The sequence below is a fragment of the Lactuca virosa genome, chromosome 6 (genome assembly GCF_052849685.1).
Source record: "Lactuca virosa cultivar CGN04683 chromosome 6, Lactuca_virosa_CGN04683_v6, whole genome shotgun sequence".
NCBI lineage: Eukaryota > Viridiplantae > Streptophyta > Magnoliopsida > Asterales > Asteraceae > Lactuca > Lactuca virosa.
This window is the reverse complement of record NC_136431.1, coordinates 52,657,181-52,676,789: the sequence shown is the minus strand read 5'-3', so window position 1 is coordinate 52,676,789 and position 19,609 is coordinate 52,657,181. Positions and strand designations below refer to the sequence as shown.

The following is a 19,609-nucleotide window of genomic DNA, read 5'->3' as shown; positions in this document are numbered from 1 at the left end:
AGGGTTTGGACCCTATTTATTCATCCTTAACCCCCAAGACTTTTTTTTCTCATTAGCCTTCAACCCACTTTCGTCCCCAAGCAAACTCTATTTCATTCTTGAGCATTCTTGAGCCATTAAAGTGTGTTTTTAGTGATCTTTAAGGAGGAGGAAAGAAGAGGAGACCATCTTAGAGGAGTGAAGCACATTGGATCCAGAATCTCATCATCATTTGGCATCTTTTGAAGGTAAAAAGATTTGAACTTGATGAAGTTATACCTAGATCTTTTTTAGACATGGTTTTATGTTCATTTTGGTCCCATAAGCTTAGTATTATGAGTATGGGTTACTCTAATTCATATAAGCTATCCTTTCAGATGTTTTGGAGCGTTTAAAAGCATAAAATGCAATCTTGATTGTTAGTTTCCCTCCATGCATGATCTAGGTTGTCTTTATGAGTTAAAAAGTTAGGGTTTTTATTATTGGGTACTTAATATCCATGCTAGACCATATAAGTTGGAAACTTTATGGTTAAGGACATCATTTGAGGCATAGATCTGGAATTTGGATGAAAGAGCTTAAGGATTAAGCTCTTAATAGAAGAAAAAGGAAGCAGTTGGAGAACGCTATGCGTCCCCAGGAACGCTAAGCGTCCGTGGTCTGTTTCGCGTTCTGAACAAAAGCATGAGAACGCTATGCGCCCGTTCTGGACGCTATGTGTTCTCAACTGAGTTGACTCATTTGACTTTTTGACCTTTTGACTTGGACCAGATTTTGACCAAGTTTGACCTAAGGCTATTTTGGGTATTTTGAGCTATAGTCTGAGTTTTGGTCACTGTTATTTGTAAATGTGACCGGTACAGTTGGTTACCGGAGTATCGTGTTGTTTCAGCTTTTTCGTATGTCCGTGAAGCGAGTCTTCTTACTGTATGCATGGGTCGAATGAACCAATGTCAGTCAATTATTCATTTGTATAGAATGCTAGCTGTTATGTGATATATGTGTTTTGTGATTGGGTTGAAATACACCTCAGGGCGGGGCCCACTATTGTATGTTGGGTTGAAATACACCCCAGGGAGGGGCCCACTATAGCATGTTCGGGTTGAAATACACCCCAAGTTAGGGCCCACTATGGCATGTTCTGGTTGAAATATACCCCATAGCGGGGCCCAGTTGTATGTTTGGTATGGGGTACTTTGGGGGAACTCACTCACTCTTTTGCTTATAGTTTATTTTTATGGTTTCAGGTACTTCCGGTACTAAAGGTACGGGCCCGACGTGATGACACATCATCCTCCCCTCCTTTCCGCACTTTTTGGATATTATTACTCTGATGGTTTTTGAGATTGTATATAGTGAATGTTTTGGAACATCTTGATATTTAGAAACTATTACTTTTAAAATGAAAATTTTACTACTGTTTTTGGAAGTTACAAGTTGGTATCAGAGCCATGGTTTGAGGGATTCGGACACACTTTCGGTGGTGTAAGAACTCAAACCGAGGAAATTATAATCTTTTTGAAAAGAAAAATAAATTGCATTTCTAAAAAGATTTTACTAAGAGGAAAGGAGTGCGATGCGTGCGATCAGCTAAGCTCAAGTAAGTGGTTCCCAAATTACACATACCTATGTATTATGATCAGTATGCTTGATATGTGAATTGCATGCTAGATTAGGGCTAAGGATACTTTCAGGAATCATATGATAGAATTACCCGATTTGTGTTATGCCTTATAGCCTAGGAGGCCTGGATGTCATGTTTTACTTGGAATGGATATTGGCTCAGTTAATTGCTAAGTGTATGCTTTTAAAGTTGTATACGATTAGGATAATATAACCCTAGAATGATCGATTTAGCCTCATTTCATGTTCCTTGTTCGGTTGTGGACTTAGGGTAGAATCATCATTTAACAGTCTATATGATTTCATTTTATGTATAACTTGCATGCATAAGGCAGTCAACAGTGTTGATTAAGGCTCTCGGTATTGTGAGGGGTGGGAATTGAGGATTCCTAGGAAGATCTAAGATATGTATGTTGTTTAGCATAGGATTGGTATATGGTTCTAATGTGGTGACTTAGAGGAATCAGGACGACTCTTGAGGATGGTATAGATAGGTGTGAAAGGTAGTATTGGGCCCGTACTACTGGAAGCACATGATCTGTACCGGAGACAAGAATAGACCTACGGACTCTAAGGGTACCTGTATGTTGCGAGTTCCCTTGAGTTTATGCTCATTGTTTATATGTTTGTATTTCAGTTTGAGTACGATAATGATCACTCGAAGAGGAGGTTCTAGTTCACGTTTTGGCTCAGGAACATAACCAATTGATGGGAGGTTACGCAAGTACATTGCGGCCGAGGTTACTCACAGTATCTTGGATGCTACTCTTGTGATGTTTTGTACCATCAAGGAGGGGATTATGGAGCTTATGGATGAGCGGCTCATGTCCTTTTGAGTCGAGATTGCTGTAGGTCATATTGGAGCACGGACTCCCTCGTTTCTGGAGTTCAAGGCGTGTGGAGCTCCATAGTTCTTTGGGGCTAAGGATCCAATCACTAGACGACGTTGGATCGCTGAAATGGAGAATGCTCAACAGATGAGTTTTTGCCCTGAGGGGGAAAAGGTGAGATTTTCATCCTGCCTGCTAAGGGACCAAGCTTACGACTGGTGGGATGAGGTTGGCTAAGTTTTAGGGTAAGCAGCTGTGGCAGTCATGACTTGGGAGGAGTTTGTTTCAAGGTTCCAGAGGGAGTTTGCACCAACGATTGAGGTGCAACAGCTGGCGAGGGAGTTCCAGGACCTCCGCCAGACTACTGAGACTGTGGCGGAGATTACCGCCAAGTTCCGTGAGAGGGCTGTGTTGGTTCCGCAGTACGCTACGGATGAGGAGATGAAAAAGACGAGATACCACGACATGTTGAGGGATGATATCAGGGAGTTTGTGAGCTTTTCGGGGTGCAAGACTCTTAATGATATGATTGAGAAGGACCGTGAGTGGGAGATTGAGCTGGAGCTTCGGACGAAGCGCAAGCCGGAGCAGGTGTAAACAACAGTGGGATAGGCTAAGAGGCCCAAGACTTTTGATTCACACACCAGAGGCCAACATGGTCGAGTCTGTTGCGGCAAGTGCGAAAATTCGCATAGTGGGGCATGTCGAGCGGCGGGTTCAGGATGTTTCAACTGTGGTCAGTCGGGTCATATGAGTAGGGACTGCCCCCAAAGTCCTTTGATTTGATTTCATTGAAATCAGACCGGCCATAAAAAGGCCGATTGTACGAGATTAGAAGGAGGGGTAGTGACAGTGCCTGCACCATCCACCTTGAGGATTACTAATGGCCTCCAGGGCAAGGCGGAAGCACCTGTGGTGAAGAGCATGACATTTCAGCTGACCACCGATGAGGCCCGTGAAGCACCGGATGTGGTTACTGGTACGTGACTTATTCATATATTTTATTTCTTTCCTTTTTTATGCTTATGATTATATTTGATCTCGTATAAGGACCTTTTTGGTCAATGGTATGACCGCTTCTGTTCTTATTGATTCAAGTGCTACCCGATCTTTTGTATGTTTTGCGCTTAGGAAGAAGTTTCGTGACGCTCCTGGGATTTTGGATTTACCCATTGGAGTTTGAGATTGCAGATGTTCTTTCTGTGAGTGCTTCACGGGTTCATCATGGGTGTGTCCTGAATCTGTTTAGTGAGATATACTCTATTGATTTGGTGTCGATTCCTCTGCGAGGATCGAAGGTTATTATCAGGATGGATTGGTTGGGCCCTAATGGGGCCATGATTGACTGTGAGCGCCAGCTAGTGAGAGTTCAAACCCCAAATGGGGGAGAACTAGTTATTCCGGGTGAGAGTGGTGCGCATGGGCCAAGTCTCTATTCAGCTGCGAGGGCCAGGAGATATCTTCAGCAAAGTTGTTATGGATTCTTGGCTTATGTACCAGATACTCGAGTTGAGAGATCGATGGAGTTGAGTGAGGTGCCTATTGTTCGAGATTTTTCCGATGTGTTTCCTGAGGATTTACCAGGAGTGCATCCCGAGAGGCAAGTCGAGTTTCAGATTGATTTGATTCTTGGAGCGGTTCCTATAGCCAAGGCACCGTATCGTTTGGCACCATCAGAGATGCAAGAGTTGTCTACACAGCTTCAGGAGCTGCTAGACAAGGGATTTTTTCCGTCGAGTAGCTCACCTTTGGGAGCACCGATCGTGTTTGTGAAAAAGAAGGACGGCTCACACAGGATGTGCATTGACTACTGGGAGTTGAATAAGCTAACAATGAAGAACCGTTACCCACTCTCGAGGATCGATGACTTATTTGACAAGATTCAGGGTGCATCTTGGTTTTCCAAGATTGAGTTGTGATTAGGGTACCATCAGATGAGGGTCCATGATGATGATGTACATAAGACAGCTTTCAGGACACGTTATGGTCATTACGAGTTCGTGGTGATGCCATTCGGGCTCACCAATGCACTGGCAGCGTTCATGGATCTCATGAATCAAGTTTCCAGGCCGATGCTGGATCGGTCAATGATAGTATTCATCGATGATATTCTGGTCTGCTCCAAGACTAAGGAGCAACACGAGGAGCACTTGAGAGAGGTGTTGGAAACTCTAAGGAGGGAGAGGATGTATACCAAATTCTCCAAATGTGATTTTTGGTTGTGTGAGGTGCAGGTATTGGGGCACATCATCAATCAAAGGGGTATATTGGTCGACCCGGCCAAGATCGAGGTCGTGATGCGATGGGAGGTCTTGAGGACCCCATTTGAGATTCAGAGCTTCTTGGGGCTCGTGAGGTATCATCTGAAATTTATCCAGGATTTCTCCAAGATTGCAATGCCTTTCACCCGCTTGACGAAAAAGAATGTTACTTTTTGATGGGAGCCTGATCAACAATTGGCTTTTGAGACTCTAAGGCAGAGATTATGCGATGCCCTGATTCCCATGCTTCCCGAGGGCATGGATGATTTTTTGGTTTATTTTAATGCCTCAATTTTGGGTTTGGGAGCTGTCCTCATGCAGAGGGGTCATGTGATTTCTTAGGCTTCAAGGCAGCTGAAGCCTCATGAAGCTAATTATCCTACGTATGATTTGGAGTTGGGGGCTGTGGTTTTTTCCCTCAAGATTTGAAGGCACTATCTATATAGGGGTTAGGTGTACTATCTACACCGACCACAAGAGTTTGAGGTACTTGATGGATCAACCAAATTTAAACATGCGACATCAGAGAAGGTTGGATGTGGTAAAGAATTATTATTGCGAGATTATGTACCACCCTGGGAAGGATAATGTAGTGGTCGATGCTTTGAGCTGTAAGGCTATAAGTGCTCCTATCAGGGATATTTTCTTAAGGATGGTTATTACTTCGCCTTTGTTGGATATGATAAAAAAGGCTCGGGTGGAGGGATTAAAAAAGGAGAATTAGAAGGCTGACAGAATCAGGGGGCAGATTCCTTTATTTGTCAGAGACAGTCGGGGGGTTGTTGACTCAGTGTGAGGTGAGGCAGGTAGTTCTAGAAGAGGTTCATAAGTTAAAGTTTTCGATTCATCCATGGGCCATGAAGACGTATCGAGATCTGAAGTTGAGTTATTGGTGGCTCTATATGAAGAGGGAGATAACATGATTTTTGAGCGGTGCTTGACTTGCAGGAAAGTCAAGGCCGAAGATCAGATACCCCACGAAAAGATGCAACCATTACCCATTCCCATGTAGAAATGGGAAGAGATTACCATGAATTTCATCACAAAGCTGCCAAGTACGGAATGTGGAGTTGATTATATGTGGGTCATTGTTGATAGATTGACCAAGAGTGCACATTTCATACCGATTGCCGAGAGTATATCTGCTGAGAAGTTAGTTGACATCTACATTCGGGAGGTGGTGGTTCAGCACGGGGTGCCAGTTTCAGTGGTTTCAGACCGGGATCTTCGTTTCACCTCCAGGTTAAGGAGGAAGTTTCATGAGGAGTTGGGTACTCAGTTGCACTTCAGCACATCATACCACCCCTAGAATGATGGAAAGAGTGAACGGACAATTCAGACACTCGAGGAAATGCTTCGGGCATGCGTATTGGATTTTGGAGGGAGTTGGGATACTTACCTTCCATTGGCCGAATTCTCCTACAAAAACAATTATCATGCTAGTATTGACCGACCACTGTTTGAGATGTTGAATGGGAGGAGGTGCAGGACATCAGTTTGTTGGGGGGAGGTCGAGTATCGGGTCATGGGGAGTACCGAAGTGGTACTCAAGACTACTGAGTTGATTCAGTAGGTGCGCGACATGTTGCGAGTCGCACAAAGCCGGTAGAAGAGTTATGTTGATCGGCGACGTTCGGACCTCGAGTTTCAAGTGGGGGACTTAGTGCTTCTAAAGGTGTCACATCGGAAAGGAATCATCTAATTTCGGAAGCGGGGCAAGCTGGTCCCCAAATTTATTGGTCCATTCAGGATTTCCGCCCATGTGGGAAAGGTTGCATACCGGCTGGAATTGCCCGAGAAGCTCAGCCAAATCCACAACACCATCTATGTTTCTTAACTTCAGAAGTGTGTGCCCGATGATTCAGCGATTGTCCATCTAGATGATATTCAAGTTCATGATCACCTGAGTTATATGGAGAGACCAGTGGCGATCGTGGATAGGAAGAGGAAGGCTCTGCGCAACAAAGAAGTGTCTTTGGTCAAGGTCCAGTGGCAACACTAGAGGGGTTCCGAATGGACGTGGGAGCCCGAGGTGGAGATGCGAGAGCACTACCCGAATTTATTCACGACATCGGACTTCGATGGCGAATTCTAGTTCAAGTGGGGGAGAGTTGTAACATCTTGATTTCCAGGTATTCCATTTACACCCCGATATGGGAAATGTTGTAAAAATGGGTCCATTGTAGCATTTTGTAGAAAACGCGTATTCTGAAGGACGCTATGTGTCCGTTCTGGACGCTATGCGTTCTCGGCCTAGACTTAAAACCCTAATTTTTAGGGTTTCGATCCTATTTATTCATCCTTAACCCCCAAGACTTCTTTCTCTCATTAGCCTCCAACCCACTTTTGTCCCCAAGCAAACCCTAGTCCATTCTTGAGCATTCTTGAGCCATTAAAGTGTGTTTTAGAGATCTTGAAGGAGGAGGAAAGAAGTAGAGACCATATTAGAGGATTAAAGCACTTTGAATCTAGAATCTCATCATCATTTGACATCTCTTGGAGGTAAAAAGCTTTGAACTTGATGAAGTTATATCTATATCTTATTTAGACATGGTTTTATGTTCATTTTGGTCCCATAAGCTTAGTCTTATGAGTTTGAGTTACTCTAACTCATATAAGCTATCCTTTCAGATGTTTTGGAGTGTTTAGAAGCGTAAAAATGCAATCTTGATTGTTATTTTTCATTCATGCATGATCTAGGTTGTCTTTATGAGTTAAGAAGCTAGGGTTTTTGTTATTGGGCACTTAATATCCATGCTAGACCATAAAGTTGGAAAGTTTAAGGTTAAGGACATCATTTGAGGCCTAGATATGGAATTTGGACGAAAGAGCTTAAGGATTAAGCTCTTAATAGAAGAAAAAGGAAGTAGTTGGAGAACGCCATGCATCCTCCAGGAACGCTAAGCGTCTGTGGTCTGTTTTGCATTCTAAACAAAGGCCTCAGAACGATATGCGTCCATTCTGGACGCTATGCGTTCTCAGCTGAGTTGACTCGGTTGTCTGTGAGGCGAGCCTCCTCAATGTATCCATGGGTCGAAGGCACCAATGCCGGCCGATTATTTGTTTGTATAGAATGCTAGTTGTTATGTGATATATGTGTTTTGTGATCGAGTTGAAATACACCCCAGGGTGGGGCCCACTATTGTATGTCGGGTTGAAATACACCCTAGGCGGGGCCTATTATGGCATGTTCGAGTTGAAATACACCCAGGGTGGGGCCCACTATGTCATATTTGGGTTGAAATATACCCCAGTGCGAGGCCCCAGGGTGGGGCCTATATTTTTCTATTAGGTTGAAATATACCCCAGGGCGGGGTCCACTTGTATGTCTGGTATGTGGTACTTTGGGGGAACTTACTAAGCCTTTTGTTTACAGTTTATGTTTATGGTTTCATGTACTTCTGATACTAAAGGGAAGGGCCTGACATGATGACACAACATCCTCCCTTCATGATTTCCACACATTTGGGATATTATTACTCTGATGGTTTTTGAGATTGTATATGGTGAATGTTTTGGAACATCTTGATATTTGGAAGCTATTGCTTTTAAAATGAAAAATTTTACTACTGTTTTAGGTCGTTACATTAGGGAATTTAGGATCAATAAAGCCAGGAGGTTTCTCCATGAAAACCATTTCATTTAATTAAATATGAAGAAAAACGGCTTTGACATCGAGTTGATGTAGACGCCAGTTCTGTAAAACAACAAGTGACAAAACAATGCAAACAGTTGATGGGTTGACAACTGGACTGAAGGTATGAGAGTAGACAAGACCGGGAATTTGAGTGAAAACTTGAGCCACAAGACGTGCTTTAAATCGTTCTATCAAATCATTAGAGTTGTATTTTGTACGATAATGTAACATCCCCTTCTGGCACGTATCACAATATTGTCCGCTTTGGGCCACTCGGCACGAGGACATCCCAGGTGGTTACCCATCCCGGTACTACTCCCACCCGAGCACGCTTAACTGCAGAGTTCTTATGGGATCTGCTACCCTCACGACATTAAAACGCGTTGTAACAAGGAAGGTATCCACACCCCTTATAAGGAGTATTTAGTTCTCCTTCCAAGCCGATGTGGGATCAGGTGCAACCTACCTTCACCCCCATTATAGGGTTCGACGTCCCCGTCGAACACATCGACCCGTGCCTTAGCTCTGATACCAGGTGGTGGCTGCCACCATAAGCCACCATGTGTGTGTGTTGATGTAGTTGGTGTGTGTGTTTATTCTTGGTTAAGGCATTGTAAAGTGTAATTACCTAAAGTATAATGAAAAGAAACCCAAACCACCACCGTAGGGTGGTGGCTGCCGCCACCGGCCGCCGTGTCGGGTGGCGGTGTGCTTGCCTTGTTGAGTTTGAATCGTTTGGGGTGCTTGAAACCCTAATAGGCCCAATGAAGCCCTATTAGACCTAAAAGCCCAAACATGTAACTAATGGACTTAGTGAAACCCTAATGGGTCTAGTGAACCCTAAATGACCAAAAGACCTAGCGATTGGGCCTATTTGGGCTAAGATGGGTTGGAAACCCTAATTAGGGTTTGGAAAACCCTAATGCTATGAAACCCTAAGTTGGGACTGATCGGACCGCATCAGAATTAATTAATGAACTTAAAATATTAATTAATAATCATTGCACATTAACCTAAGGCCATGCAGGACTTATCAGATTAAGTCCTTAATGGGTTAAGAAGGGACACTTAACCCTAATCATCATTTAATGTGAAATTTCACTTGGGCCTTGAGTTGGGCCTTTCCATTGGGATTTGGTAATTGGATTATTAATGGGACATCCAAGAATAATCTTATGGACTAGAATATGTTGATGGGCTTAGGGTAAGACCCATATGAGGGTTTGGGCCCAATTTAGAAAATTGGGCCATAGATGGACCATAGTTTGGGCCTTTGTGATTATGAGATATTGGGCCATTAAAAATACCAAATGATGGATTGGAATTTTTGGTTGGGCCTTTGAATAAGACATGTAAAGGTTTGGGCCCAATTTGGAAAATTGGGCCATATGTTGGGCTTTGATTCCTAGTTTGACTTGTGGGCCTTTGGATTGGGCCTTGTGCTTGAATCAAGCCTAGATGGGGGTAATGTAGCCTGTTACTCCAAGAACTTATGGTTATGTGTTGGGACCCAATTATTAATTGGGTGATGTTTTGATATTGACAGATCGGGAATCTGTCATCCAGTAGCTGGAGTTTTATCTGCGGGACTTCAGTAATGCCAGGTGAGTCTCCTCACCATACCAATGGGTGTAAGGCACCAAGGCCGGCCCATTTTATGATATGTAATACACTAGCTGAAGTTGTATTATGTGGCATGTTAGCTGGTTATGTGATAGGAAGTATGCTAGTGATTATGTGGTATGCTAATTGATTTTGTGGTACCTGATATGCTAGTGGTCTTTGTGATGCTTGCATGGAAGACCTCGGGGGGGGGGGGGGGGTTCCGGGGCACTTAGGTGTAAGACCTTGGAGGGTTTCCTTGGCATCCTAGGTCAAGACCTCGGGGGGTTCCCGATGCACTTAGGTGTAAGACCTTGGAGGGTTTCCTTGGCATCCTAGGTCAAAGACCTCGGGGGGTTACTGAGGCATTGGGCTAGGACCATGTAGGGGTTCCCATGACACCCGGTGTAAGACCCTGGAGGGTTTCTAGGGATTCCCTATATGTTTATATGCATGGCTGGTGTAGTTGATATGATTTGCATGAGTATGTGAATAAGACCTTGGAGGGTTTCCATGACATCTTTATATGTGTATATGCATGTTTATGCGATTATTACGGTTTATGTAGCTGTTATAACTGATCTGGATTATGTGGTTATTTGGATTGTGTGGGGTATGCTCTGGGGAACTCACTAAGCTTCGTGCTTATAGTTTTGTTTATTGGTTTCAGGTATCATCGATTTGGAAAAGAAGGGCTCAGATTGATCGCAGTGCACACACCTATGATTTCCGTAATGAATGATTTTGGGATAAACTCTGATAAATATTTTATTTAATGATGATTTGAAATGTTTGAAACAAATGGTATCGATGCTTTAGCTACATCTAAAAATGAAAATTTTACCCTTGGTTTTTGGGTCGTTACAGATAAACCCATATGGAGCCAACCACGTTAAAGGCCATTGAACGAGGAACTAAATTCCACGTGTGATTCTGTTTAAGATCGTCCATTTCATCATGCATTTCAAGCACCCATTTCGGATTTTTAGCGACTGTCTTGAAACCTTTAGGCTCAAGAGAAGAAAACAATGAAACGTGTAGAGCATACAGGGCAAGAGAAGCAAAATATGGAAGATGTTTTGGTTTAGTAATCCCAGATTTTGATCGAGTAGTCATAGGATGCGTCGATCTAGGCCCACGTGGATCAACTAATGAAGCAACTGGATGTGGTGGCATGGATGGTGGATCAGACGGTTGTTGTGGAGTCTCATATGAAGGAGAAAAAAAGATACCCTTTGAGCCGGGTTGACATTGATGATAAGGCGGAATAACATCAGCCTTGGAGGGATCCGAAACGGGTGTTGTGGGCCGGGAAGAAGAGAAAGAAGCAGCATACCCATTCTTTGGAGTAGTCAGCGAGGTACCATACCCATCATCAAGGAAGGAGTACAAGTCCGGTTTAGCAAAGTCTGTGTGATTAGAAGTTCCCGAGAAAGGGAATGAAGTTTGACTGAACCTAACATGACGTGTAATATATACTCGAGATGTTATAGGACCAATACATTTATAGCCCTTGTATTGAGAATTGTAGCCAATGAAAGTGCATGGAATACTTCACGAAGTTAGTTTATGAGCGGAATAATCTCTTAAATAAGGGTAGACTTGGTATCCAAAGATGCAAAAATTCCCCTAGTTAGGCACACGTGAATACAATAATTTAAACAAAGAATGATTGTCAAGTACCTTGGTAGGTAAGCGACTTATAATAAACGTTGATGAAGCAAATGCATCAACCTAATAAGAAGCGGGTACGCGATCATGAAACAACATTGCCAAGCCTGTCTCAACAATATGTCTATGTTTGCGTTTAGCATGACCATTTTGTTGCGGGGTGTAAGGACAACATATTTAGTGAAAAGTGCCATTATCTTCAAAACTTTTGCGAACAATGTTATTGAAAAATTCAGTACCCCAATCACTTTGAAAAAGTTTGATGGTCCTGGAAAATTGAGTTTGGACAAGCTTAATAAATGTTGTTAAAACTGCATAAAAACCGCACTTGGATTTTAAAGGGTAAAACCAAGTGAAGCCTGAGTGATCATCCACAAAAATAACATAATAGAGATATCTGTCTGATGAAACAGGAGCTGGTCCCCACAAGTCATAATGTATTAAATCTAAGGAATATAAGGAGCGTTTTGGATTTAATTCAAATGGTAATCGTTTCCATTTAGAAAGCTAACAAAGTTCACAAATAATAGGTTTTGGTAAAATGGAAGTAACATGTAAAACACCCAATTTGTTTAAAATAGAGATAACATCAAAAGAAGTATGTCCTAAGTGATTATGCCAAAACTCGAATGAGGCTTTGTTGGAGACTCCATAAACTGCAACCAAAGCTGTGGGGTAATCTTGAAGCACATATAAATCATTTTCACATGTTCCTTGTGATATCACCTGATTGCTTGCCCTGTCTTGAATATTGAAAAATTGTTGAGAAAAGAGAACATCAACCGGTGATCCTTGGCGAGTTTACTAATAGATATAAGATTCTAGGTTAAGTTAGGGATGACCAATACACCATGCAATGATAGATTTTTGGAAATCATAGTATTTCCCGTATGACAAATAGAACATGCATATTACCTGAGTAAGGAGCCGGTTGAGAGACATGATCTGGAGAAGAAGTCATATGTATAGTTGCTCCAGAGTCAACATACCAAACAGGATGACCTTGTGTGACGTGGCACTGAGAATGAAAGGCTTCAGCTAGATTTGAGTATGAAGTAGGTGCATTAGTGGCATAAGTATGGAGGTTGGACATGAGGACGCATAATGCCCATTTGTTTGGCATAATCGACAGTGGGGAGGACGATGACCTCTACATCCACGACCACCATTAGAACCACCATGAGAACATTACCATTAGAGCCACCACGAGAATAATGTTGTTGGCGTCCATGAGAGTTGTTGGACCTGTTCTATTGATACATGAAGGCATAGGGAGGAGTAATGTAACCATGAAGAGTTTTAAGGAATAACTCATGGCCTTCAGCCTGTGCAACTAAATCTCTGAAAAGTGGGGATGGTTTACATGTTCGAATAACTGTGGATAAGGTTTCAAATGAGGCTCCCAATCCATAAAAAACCAATGAATTTTGTCCATCTCCTCAACAGGTTGGCCAATATCAGTAAGTTTATCACAAGAAGTCTTGAATTTGTGAGCATAATAAGAAACAAAAATTATAGCTTTTGTTATTTGACGAAGAGAATCTCGTAAAGAGTGAATACATTCAACAGATGAGTTATTGTATGCAGTCTCCAAGGCAGACCAGATAGCGTGAGAAGTGGAGAGACCAAGGACCTCGGCAGCAGCCTTCTCAGTGAGAGAGGAATTTAGTAGAATGACAATCTTCTGATCTAAATCAGTCCATGTAGAGAACGTAGGATTCACGACTGATTTATTATCTGATTCAATTGTTGCAAGAGGAGCGATGGAAGTTTCATCAATGTGACTTAAAAGATTCTGATAATAAAACAAAGGTATCATTTGAATCCTCTACAGAAGGTAATTGTAGAAGAGAGTTTAAAAGGAATCATATGAAGAAGAGTATTCATAGTGAAAGTGTAGTATGTAGAAGTTGACATGATGATGAGGTACCAGGAAGAAATCAGAGGGTTTAGGGTAAGAAAAAAAAGAGACTTATTGTGAGGGAGGAGTGTTTGTTAGGCTGATACCATGTAAAATGTTTATAATTTCAATCACACCTCAATCGTGTGTGAGGTCTGTGTATTTATATTAACAAAATACAAACTAATCTCATTTATTAAAGGAGAGATAATACAAGATACATAAAAATACATATTTAAATAATAAGTTGGTGATTATCTAATACAATTATTCTAATAGCAACATTTCTTTTCACTATTTCACCAAGAGTCCATGACAAATCTGTATCTGAAGGGAGTTGGGGTGTGTCACTAGCGAGGAACCCAATGAGAATGCTTAAATGATCGTTCCCAACTCCACTAGCAAAAGAGTCACCACCGGTGAAAATGATTTTTTTTTTTTGGATAAGACATATATTCATGTTTTATCACATCATGTAAAATGACTAGTGCACCCACTACTCGTCGAAATATGCATATTTTTAGAATATTTTACAAAATTATGGAATTTAAATATGTACAAGAAAATTCTAAAGATTTATACATAACAAATATTAGGGAGTATATGGCGGAATTTATTCCTAAACTGCTTCACGTCCAATCAAATACTCAAATTTCTCACGATTAAGCTCAATCGTTACTCATGATAAGCAATGCAGACGATCATCGTGATGTGGATGAAGAACAAATAATGCAATAGAAAACATATATAGTTAAAGAAGTTAATACTTTCCTAAAAAATGTTTGTGGAAGAAACCAATGCATATCATATATCATGGACTATTTCCATGTAACTTGTAAAAATTATCTTTGCTTTTACATAGTTTAAATCTCTCCCGTTTATTTGAATCAATATTAATCTTGTTTTTTATTTTTGTAATGGAGAAAGTAAACAAGTAGTTTAAAAATATATCAACATGTTGGCATTTCATGGTCATTTTAGTTAATAACTCTATACATATTCTTGTTCATGCATAAAACCCAACACAAACATCTTACAAGAATTAATGTACATGTTGTCATAGTATGAGCTAACATCTATTGTTGGCTTGCACCAAAGATTCTAGATAGTCTTCGATGACCATGCATTTATTCATATGATGAGATCACATTAACATTGACAAAAACGCATAGAAAAATTTCATGCTTTCTTAGTGTTTACTATAAGATATATTGTGCGTTAATATTATTAAAATACATGTAATAGTTTGTTCTCTAGTAGGTATTGGAGAGGCCTGTGTATTTCATGCTTCTTAAATGCTACCACCTTTTGTTGGTTTGCATTTTCTATTTCATATTTGCCTGGTTTGTTGGATTATCGATATAACATTTTTTATGTAACAGTTCGTTCTCTAGTATAATGTAAAATCCATCTGATTGGTTGGAGTTTTGGATTGTTTGTTATCTATTTTTTTTTGTTGGCTATAAAATGAACAATAGTTAGATAAACATTACAATAATCAACTATCATGTTATATACATTACATGTATTTTCACAAACAAATCAAATAGAAAAATGCACAATGTGAAAAAAGGGTTAACTGCACCATCTGAACGGTCCACATTAACCCACCCAAAGACCCACATAAGATGTTAGTTGAAGGGAAATATTTTTGGCGTGCCATAGTTTAAACCTTGTACATCCTTTGTGGAATTAGGACATCGATAAAACCTAATGCATGGGTTAAAGGAGTCCAGGAAATAAATAATGAAGCTTCATCATCATAGAGAAACCTTTGGATTTCACCATTTTTTTTATCAACCACATGCTCCTTCCGTAGCTTGATATAGATTATGAAGAAGCCATTAAGATAAAGAAGATATAAACCTCCTTCTTCAAGACTATAAAGTGAAAAGGAAAAACCTTGTGAAGACCTCGTGAGTACTACCTCACAACGACCAACATTTACATGGGCTTTAAAAGGCAACATGTACACATTAATCGTTCGCGTTGGTTGTAAAATTATTTACTTAAGCGTTCATTCTGCATGTAACTATTAATGCAAATCACGAATACTTTTTGTAATTTAAAAGGTTATTTATCAAGCATTCACTTCCCATGCAACTATTTATACCGTATTACATGACATCGTTATTGTAAACTATGAATTGATGCGAAGAGTTTGTGTGGTACTTTTGTTTTGTTTATATATATGGAGATTATGGATTAACCAAACTTACATGTGAATTATATCTTGATCAATGCATGATGATGCGTACGTTCAAAACTTGTATAATAACTACCAACGAACGAATATGTCAACAAACTACCTTCCGTCCATCTTCTCCTATATTCCTTTCTAGTGGTTCTTCTTCATCAGACACATCTACTTGGTCGAACCTAAATTTTGATTCATGCAAATATTTATTGACTCTACAATATACCTATTTCTATTTGAGAGTTTTGTAAAAACATGTTAGAAGAGCTTCATGTGTTGCAAAAATGGATGTTAATATACCTATATGGATTTTACTTGCCAATATTGTTTTCAAAATGTTCCTTACCGCTCACCATCAAGTGTCAGACTAAACAAAATCGAAGCAAATGTAGAGTTATTCCAAACCCACCACATCATTAGCTCTTTCAAACAAGACAAGAAACTTTTGCAAACAAAGAAAAAATGCAAGGAAAATATTGAAAAAAAATATTAGTATTTTTTGGTAATATGTATATAAACTTGTTAATGAATAAATATAAGTCTTTTCTTTATTTTTATTTTTGATGTGTATTCTATGTTAACTTGTTCAACTATACATTACAAAAAATCTGTTATCGTCAGTTTCGTTAATCAACTCTACTATTTAGCGGAACAAGTAGTTCATACATCAAGATAACCACGTCATAAGTATTTAGAAAATATAGTTCACACAAATTGGGTGGCTGTTTTTTCCGGGATTAATGGTCATGTCACGTCATCAAAACTGACACGTCATCATGTCACGTCAGCAGGTATCTGAGTTGACCGGTCAAGTGTTCAGAATTATAAAAAATTGGAAAACCCAGTATCAAATTTGAGAAAAAAACACAGTGTCAAATTAGAATTTTGGTGTAAACTTAGTGTTTTTTGTGCTACTTATCCAAGATCCCAAAAGATATGAATATCTTGAAATAAAGTTTTTTATTTTTTATTATAATTTTAGTGAATAACAGTTTATCATTTTATTGGAATAATTAATTTATGTTTGATAATCTGCAAAATGATTAAAAAAAAAGTTAATGTAAATTTTCCGGTCTTTCTTTTAAAACACTATATATTAAATTGGGAGATTTATCGTAGTAGACAAGATGGGTAATTTCGTTATACTTTGTGGGATACCACAGCATATCTCATGTAGCGATCTTGTTGAAACCAAGGAACAGTTGTGGATTTTCATCCCTTGTTTTCGTATATTTCTGAACAAATAACGCAAGCCATGGGTCACCTTCCAAAATTCAACACCTTTCCTACTTAGTTTGGCACGAAGTGGCTACTTGCTGCATCCAAGAATCAACCCTTCGGATTTCCCGATTTTCTCCAGACAAAATGTCAATAACTGCCATAAAAACTCTATCCCAAACATTTGTCTGTCAATGCTCTTTCGATTGGCTCTGGGTATTCTTGGTGAGTTTTTAAATGTAGTAAATTTGATGTTAGTTTGCTGCATTAAATCTGTATGTTGGTCTTAATAGGAGAACATGATTATACATTCTATGTTTTTGATTATATTCCTTCCACTTTCAGTGCCAAAACTGTTTCAGAGTCTGTTGGCACACAATTGTTCCCTTAATTGTAGTACTTAATGGGCTAACAAATGAAAAAAGTGTTTGAAGCTTAGTATTGATATGAAATAGTTGTATTCTTTCTTAATTGTTTCGTGAAAACCACTCTTCGCAATTTATTCTGTTCACCAATCTCGAGGGGAATTGATTTATCAATTGCAAATTACAGGAACAATAAAAGGAACATATGAAATGTGTTGACTAACAGTGATCTTGAATTCCTCAGCTAATTGCAAAGATTTTTTGTTATGCGGTGTTTAACCCATTCTACCAAAATTTCAAACTAAAATTACTTATTCACTCATGGTCTTCGTTACCAATTATTGATTTTTATTATTGTTTTTGTAACAGCGATAGTGAGCATACATCATCATCATCATCATCATCACGTATTTCTTTAGAAATCAAGAAAATGAACGAGTCATCTTGGTTTACAATTCTCAAGACTTCACATAAAAACAAGGGATTTGAGGCTGAAAACCCAATCATTGGAATCTTATCATTCGAAGTCTCAAGATTGATGTGTAAAGTAGCAAATTTATGGCACTGCCTAACTGACAGACACGTGTCAAGACTAAAAGAAGAACTCAGATATTCACTTGGCATCCGTACACTTATTTCAGATGATCATTCTTACCTTATTAATCTTGCACTATCAGAAATCATTGATAACCTAAAGGGTGTATCAATCTCAGTGGCTAGGCTTGGAAAGAAGTGTGTGGACCCCATGTATCATAATCTTGACCATGTTTTCCACAACCCATTTGAGATTAATCTCAAATGGTGTGGATGGGAATATAGGTTGAAGAAAATGGAGAAAAGGGTTAAAAAGATGAAGAAATTTGCTAATGTTATGTCACAGTTGCAAGAAGAACTTGAAACATTGTCTGATTTAGAAACCAGACTAAAAAAAATGCAGTCAAACGGTGTGAACCAAAGTCAACTTCTTGAGTTCCACCAGAAGGTGATGTGGCAACGTGAGGAAGTAAATGGGTTACGTGACATGTCACCATGGGTTCGAACCTTTGACTATATTGTCCGACTATTGCTTAGATCTCTCTTCACAATAGTCCAAAGGATCAAGGTCGTTTTCGGAATTACAACCGAAATGGGAAGAGATGGTTGTTTTGTTCGCAAGTATTCCATTTCTACCCTTGCAGGAGCTTCGGTCTACCCATCTGAAACTTCTTCAAGTAGATCCATGTCAAATCTTAGACATACACCAAATCCTCAAACTTGTTACTCTCCTATCATGTGTGCAAGATACCCATCAATTAAATCACAAAAATCGGCTCATATTGGATGCACGACGTCAAGAAGTTATAACCCTAATTCCATCAGGGTCAAAGGTATTTTTCAAAATGACGCTTTTGACCCTATCAAGAAAGCTAAAAGATTGTTGAAAGGTCAAGAACCGACCCTTGGTGACACTGCTTTAGCTTTACGTTATGCAAATATTATCATATTTATTGAGAATTTAGCAATGTCTCCTCGCTTTTTAAGACCCGATGCAAGAGAAGACTTGTATGATATGTTGACCACAAGTATCAAAAACTCATTAAGACAAAAGCTTTTTCTTTCCTCAAAAAAAATTGATCATCGTGTTGCATCAGATTGGAGATCATCATTGAAAAGGATTCTTGATTGGTTATCTCCACTTGCTCATAACATGATAAAATGGTATTCTGAGAGAAATTTTGAGAAGCAACCTATGGGTTCAAAGGGACAAGTGCTTCTTGTTCAGACATTACATTATGCAGATCAAGCAACAAGTGAAATTGCAATTACAGAACTTCTTGTGGGGCTTCATCATGTTTGGAGGTTTAGTCAAGAAATCATTGACGAATCATTAATGGGGTCTGCATGATGAGCATAAAACCTGTTTACTCTCTTTTCTTCTTGTAGTTTGATAGATTTCTTTTTGTAGAAACAAATGTGGGTAATTACTCATTATATCTCATTATTACCATAGTCCCTCTTCTTGAAAGAGTAAGCTGGTGAGTTTGAGGATAAAATGGGTGGTTGCCATGTACTTATAAATGTAGGTTTATGTTATTCTCCTTGTAAATAATGTTCATAATGTAAGATATTTGAGGTTTATTGGGATGTCTTTGTATTATCCAATACTTGAAGTACAACATAAATAAAAACATGATTCCAAAATTACATTAGAATTTACTTGAGTAAAGTTTAGAGTGACCCACAGAAAAGGTTTCACTCCAATTTTGGATTTTGTTGCGATTTTCATCCTTGAATCGTTATATCTAACCCCTCACATCTTAATATTGATATAATGACCAATTTGCCC

General features: G+C 39.5%; 1 protein-coding gene across 1 annotated transcript; it reads left to right on the top strand.

Moving 5' to 3' along the window:
- The first annotated feature begins 16,923 nt into the window (after positions 1–16,923).
- Positions 16,924–19,398, top strand: LOC145120768 (protein PSK SIMULATOR 1-like). The gene is made up of 2 exons (XM_079056564.1): positions 16,924–17,143; positions 17,653–19,398. Exon 2 carries the CDS (start codon positions 17,714–17,716, stop codon positions 19,166–19,168), a length of 1,455 nt encoding a protein of 484 aa, XP_078912690.1. The 5' UTR covers positions 16,924–17,143; positions 17,653–17,713; the 3' UTR covers positions 19,169–19,398.
- The last annotated feature ends 211 nt before the right edge of the window (positions 19,399–19,609 follow it).

What these genes read in the sequence shown, in the direction of transcription:
- LOC145120768 (XM_079056564.1), top strand. Translation starts at nt 17,714, where the DNA reads ATGAACGAGTCATCTTGGTTTACAATTCTCAAGACTTCACATAAAAAC.